General features: G+C 32.3%; 1 protein-coding gene across 1 annotated transcript; it reads right to left on the bottom strand.

Annotated features, from left to right (window-relative positions):
* Positions 1-320: 320 nt before the first annotated feature.
* LOC121385349 (homeobox protein engrailed-1-B-like) lies at positions 321-5,450 on the bottom strand. Its single transcript, XM_041515992.1, has 2 exons — positions 5,083-5,450; positions 321-796 (listed from the first exon to the last, which is right to left on the bottom strand). Exons 1-2 carry the CDS (start codon positions 5,396-5,398, stop codon positions 462-464), a joined length of 651 nt encoding a protein of 216 aa, XP_041371926.1. The 5' UTR covers positions 5,399-5,450; the 3' UTR covers positions 321-461.
* Positions 5,451-6,372: the final 922 nt, after the last annotated feature.

Genomic DNA, 6,372 nt, shown 5'->3' with positions numbered 1-6,372 from the left:
GTACAATAAGGTTACAAAATGTTTACTTCAAATGAACAAGTAGAGCCTTTTGTAGCAGACAGACTTTATATATAACCTAAGCGACCCTTCGACGGAAGTACTTTATATATAACCATAGCGAACCCTTCGACGGAAGTACTTTATATAAATCCTAAGGGACCCTACGACGGAAGTATTTCATATACAACTTAAGCGATCCTTCGACGAAAGTAAACTGTCCAAGCTTTTGTCATCACACCGGAAGTCATTTTGCAAACTTTCAAATACGATGGATTTTTCTCAGTGATTTAGTCCTCTCTCTCTCTCTCTCTCTCTCTCTCTCTCTCTCTCTCTCTCTCTCTCTCTCTCTCTCTCTCTCTCTCTCTCTCTCTCTCTCTCTCTCTCTCTCTCTCTCTCTCTCTCTCTTTCATAAATAAAGTTTCTGGATTGTTATTTCAACAGTGTGTTGGGACTCTTTTTCTTTACGCCGATTCCCCACCGTTTGAATTATCATCGTCCTTTAAGACGATGGTCTTGTGGTTGTAAAGTCCCTCCGCCATTAGTTTCAAGGCCAGGTCGTTCTGGTCCGGGGTCGACTTCTTCAGTTTGGCGCGCTTGTTCTGGAACCAGATCTTCACCTGCGATTCGTTGAGGCCCAGCTCACGTGACAGGAAGTGACGCCTCTGTTCGGTGAGGTACGGGTTGTGGTCGAACTCCTGTCTCAGACGTTGTAGTTGTTGCGTTGAGAACGCCGTCCGCGGTCGTTTGTCCTCCTCGCTTCTGTCTTTGCTTTTTCTGACGCGCCGACATCGCGGTCCTGAAATTATTAAACAAACAGCAATACATAACATGAACGACAATCTGTTGTTGTATTTTGTTTAACGACATCACTAGAGCACATTGATTTATTAATCATCGGCTACTGCAGGTCAAACATTTGGTAATTTCGACATATCAATTCTCAATTCAATATAGTCTTAGGAAACCTGCTACTATTTCCCATTAGTAGCAAGGCATCTTTTATATGCACTATCCCAGAGACAGGATAGAACATATGACGGCTTTGATATACCAGTCGTGGTAAACAGGCTGAAACGAGAAATAGGCCATTGGTCCCACCAACAACTACAATTCCATATTAAATGCATTTTCTTGTTTAGAATACCAGTGTCTGTATGTTCAATAAGTTAATGGTTGTCTGCTAATGTTTATAGTAGTGACTTTTCATTTTACGTTTTATATTACTAAGTATTTTTTTCGTATACGAAATTATTGGACGTAAAATCCGGCTTGGGCCTAATCCATTTGTTCTTTTAAAAAGGTATAAAATATGTTTCAATCAATACCATTTGCCAAATAAAATACATTTATAAAATGGTTGAAGAAAATCCAGTCATAATTCCATTACAAATTGTATTCGGCAGTTGTAGGTGCCACGTGCATAAGCGTACAAGGCGCATCCAATTTGTTTTCAAAGCCCAATAAATAAAATTGTCAAAATTGTCTCACAAAGATAATAAATATCTTTCTTTCCCAGCCACTGGCCAAACCAGAGAAATGGATAATCATTTGACTTTACTTGATTTGAAATGGGCACCTTTTCGTATATAGGAGAGGTGGCAAATGCTATGTATACGGCCCTACATAATGAAACGTTAATCAACTATATACATATTATTCACCCTTTTAAAAATGTTTTAATAAAAATAAATATATAATATTAACAACAATGTTTGACTAAATGTTATGATGTTATAATACGCGTAGGTACTAAATACTGATATTTGTTGTTTCAAAATGTATGGTCATATAACTGTTTTTAAATTTTACAAAGTGCTAATAAAACCAAATAAAATAAAAAATAATAATTAAAGATTAATATTTAACACTATGAACATCATTATCAAGAAACAACTGTAAACTTCGAATAGAGGCAGAAGTGAAAATTACATGGAAATTATTTTTTATCGAAAAATTATTTTGATATTTATTTTGTTAGGATTGATATATATATATATATATATAGAGAGAGAGAGAGAGAGAGAGAGAGAGAGAGAGAGAGAGAGAGAGAGAGAGAGAGAGAGAGAGAGAGAGAGAGAGAGAGAGAGAGAGAGAGAGAGAGAGAGAGCGTCAATATGTTATCAATCTATGTCAATATGATTTACCGTAAATCATCTATTTATTACATCATAATACAAATGAGTATATTTTTTATTATTATTTAACAAAAATGCATGTTGTATATTAAAAAAAAAAATGTGTTTGTTTTCGGGAACCCGACCCTACCTAGAGAAAAGGGCCGACTCTTTTTTTCGAATTTGTTTTATTAATATATATGTAAAAAAAAAAAAAAAAAAATACGGTTCATAACATTTTATTTCGACCCATAAGGGGTGAATGTAAGGAGTTGTTTTGAGGGGTTTTTTTTTTATAAAGTCGACATAATTCTATCTAATGTTTTTCGGCATGTTAATGCGACCAGAACAAAATTAACTTAAAAAATTGGAATATAAAAATAATGCTGTATAACATGTAAACTAAATAATGTGTGAATGACCATGTTAAATATTTTATTATTAATTTCTTGTGAGCAAAATAGTTAAAGAGACATTCCTGAGTTTGCTGCATTGTAAGATGTTTCCGACTAATAAAATATTTCTACGATTAAACTTACATATTAAATATATTTTCTTGTTTAGAATATCAGTGTCTGTATATTCAATGTGTTTCTGGTCGTCTTAATATTTATAAGAAGCCCAAACTGGATTTTGTCTTCCAAAAATTTCGTACGTACGAAAATAATATTTTAGGAAATAAAATGAAATTTAACCTAGTGAAAATATTAGAACGATCAGAAACACGTTTAATATACAGCCACTAATATTTTATGCTGAAAAATATATTTGATACGTAATTAGAATCGTTAAAAAGACTTTGTTAGTCGATATTATCTTTAAAATTGCAGCAAAGTCAGGAATGTCCCTTTAATGATTCACATTGTTAAATTTTGTTGTAACATCCAGCAAAATGATTTAGTTTGAATAATAATTCTAAATGCACTGTCTGTCATAATTTATATAATTATTTATATAATTAAGATGTAAAATTATTTCGTTTTAAGAATATCAGTTTTAAAATGTGCCTTTATTTTGAAATTAATAAAATGAATGTTGAAATGTTGCAAGGATTCGAAATTTTTTAATTTTATTTCTAGGAAAATTTGATTTTATTATATTAATTATACTACTACTACTACTACTATACTACTACTACTACTACTACTACTACTACTACTATTATTATTATTACTAATAATACTAATTTTTATATTATTATTATTATTATAATAATGCTAATAATAATACTATAATTCTATTAATTAATGTATTGTTCAAATGTTAACGATATGTCTTATTTGGCTCACATATTCCAAGTAAAAAACAAGAACTTTTAACAGTTTATCTAATATATAAGTAGGGGAACTCTACTAAGAATTTACAATTGCCAAAATTGTAAGGTATATTAGCTGTGGGGAATGATTATATGATAATAGTGAATTAATTGGGCAAACACTACAACCGGTAGTTCAGTATTACAATAGCTTTTATGACCACCAAAGATCGTGAAGGACGATTGGGGTCAGAAGTGAAATTTGAAAGTTGACGTTTTTTAATCAGTAAATCGCAAATTTAAACAATAAAAATGACTAAAAACAAAACAATAACAACTGTATGATCAACAGAATGAAAAAGAAATAATGTTCCACGGTGATTAATGGACATTCCTGAAGATTGTCAATATGTACGGGGCAACTGCTTAATGCATGTGCAAACTATGGAATGTGTTTGGTGTGTTGATAAACAGACCTGAACGTTCTTTACTAGGATGTCTGTGGTCAAAACGTATGTTCGGTCTAATAGTTGATGTTAACATTAATATTTCAGGTTCCCCTACTTTTTTAAGAATATATATAAGACATGGTATAAAAAGAAGAACATTATCCGGTTGAGAAATGCCCATAAAGTATAAACTAAATATATGTTACAGACAATTTACAAGACAAAAACGTTTTTTAAAAAAATAAGCCACATGGTATAGAGAGGTTAATGTTATCCGGTTCAGAAATACCAATAAAATATAAACTAAATAAATGTTTACGTACAGTTTGAAAACTTATGTCAGGTAACATAAACTCTTTCTAACGCAGTTAAAATATCGAAAACACAAATAATAAAATTTTATTAGAGGTCTAACGAATAAAACGTGAAACATGAACTAATAAATAAAATGTTACAATAAAATAAAATATTTTACTAACATAAAATAAAATGAACAATATAGTATATGATACTGACTTCCTTTTTGTTAGTTATTAATTTTTGACTTTCAAATAGTTTTCATAGAAATAGAAATAAGAAATAATATAATTTTTAATAATATATGAAATAATATAATGAGAAAATTTTGTTTACGAATATGGCTGATATATCTTTTACCTAGATGTAGTTACCAGTATTTAAATTTTCTTTATTTATTTTTGATACCGAAAAATTAACATTATTATTTATTTATTAGATATGATAATAATTAATATAAAAATAATACAATGTATTCGAAAATAATACTCCAAATAAACTAAACACAAATATAAAATATTCTATCAACCGGAAAAAGCAGGATCGAATGCAAGAAATCAAGAAGAAAATAATAAAAGGAAAAGAAAGCGCAGACGAAACAAAATTATAGTATACTATTAGCATTTCCTTTTTTGGTATGTACTACCCTGTCTGTGGGATGGTGCATATAAAAGATCCCTTGCTGCCAATCGAAAAGAGTAGCCCATGAAATGGCGACAGTGGGTTTCCTCTCTCAATATCTGTGTGGTCCTTAACCATATGTCTGACGCCATATAACCGTAAATAAAATGTGTTGAGTGCGTCGTTAATAAAACAACATTTTTTTCATTTCCTTTTTAACAACGCAAATGTATCTGATTAAATATATTTAATCAAAAGATAATTATACTGTGCACTATATTCAGTAACTAAAATAAGATATTAAAACTAATTAATTAATTAATAACGTTAATTAATTAATAATTACCTGATGACGGCCTGTCAGAATATCGAGTACAAAAGACCCAAGCCGGAAGTTCTATTTTCGGTTTTTCGACAACTTCTAATCTAGGTTGATGTGGTTTGGAGTTCTTAGCAATCTGCCTCTCCTGTCTTGCGAGGGGAGGTGTCAGGGTGGGGATGGACCTGTCCACCCTAACCACCCCAGTATTCAAAGAACGTTTCCTACATCCAAAATCCGGTTTGAGAATTCGCTCGATTGTAAAATCTGTGTACGTTCCGACTGATTCTGCCTCCGACTGGAAAACCGTGTTTTCCTTTTTGATAGCGAGATCCATAACCATCGTGCTAATTCAATTTCACGGGTGATTGTGGCGATCTGCTGGGGTCCTTTCGAGTTACACGAGTATTAAAACATCTCCGCCGACTTCCATCTTATAAGGGCAGCAGCGAAACCACTGGGCGGAGCTTGCGCGCACGTCATTATTAACGCCGGTCCAATCCAAGATGGCGGTAATTGATAAACTCCGCCTCCGAGTATTTAGACAGCAAAACAAACCTTTAAAAATCGACCTGTAGTTTCTAATTCAGTTTAAATAAAGCAGGCGCGATATTCTCGGGAACATAATTACCGGAACATATATATTTGATTATACACAATCGATCACAAATATGTAGCGACGGTTCTTTCATGTTTAGAGGGAGCGATCAAAGAGTTGTCCCCCCAGGGCGCGCTATCACGCCTAGGTTGTGAGACTACGTTCAGTGAGCAACGTTCTTTACACTCTATCTTTTGAGGGCAAAGTGATATGAAGCAATCAATCCCATTGTAATACAGTTCACAGAAATCTCTTCCTCAATTTGACCATTGTGTAAAATACTCATCCATAATAATTATACAGGTTGCACCGACCTTTGATGTTCGAGTTACTGACCCTTCGGTTTAATGTGTCTGATGAATGATGATCACAAAGCCTGGTGTGAGACCCCCACCGATTATGTTGTTCGTCACACTTAGTACATTAAAAGTTAATTTTAACACCAATTACTTCTAACTTTATTCAATTTTTATTCCTAATATATGATATTGACAACACAAAAATATATATTTATTCCTCATATAAATATTATGATACTGACAACACAGAAATATATATTTATTCCTAATATATGATACAGACAACACACAAATATAAACTAAACGCAAAGCAAACGTTTTTCTCAAACATATTTCTTTTGTATCATTTCCCTGATGGTATGAATGAAACAGGCTGCAAAAAGACGTTTGCTTTGGTAAACAAAGGAAGCCATATTAATT

Source organism: Gigantopelta aegis, chromosome 11, assembly GCF_016097555.1.
Source record: "Gigantopelta aegis isolate Gae_Host chromosome 11, Gae_host_genome, whole genome shotgun sequence".
In the NCBI taxonomy this organism is placed as follows: Eukaryota; Metazoa; Mollusca; class Gastropoda; order Neomphalida; family Peltospiridae; genus Gigantopelta; species Gigantopelta aegis.
The sequence above is the reverse complement of the archived record's forward strand: the minus strand, read 5'-3'. Positions and strand labels throughout refer to the sequence as shown.

What these genes read in the sequence shown, in the direction of transcription:
- LOC121385349 (XM_041515992.1), bottom strand. Translation starts at nt 5,398, where the DNA reads ATGGTTATGGATCTCGCTATCAAAAAGGAAAACACGGTTTTCCAGTCG. An exon ending in TTCTGACAGGCCGTCATCAG is followed by an intron (nt 797 to 5,082) that starts GTAATTATTAAT and finishes TAATAATTTCAG; the next exon opens with GACCGCGATGTCGGCGCGTC.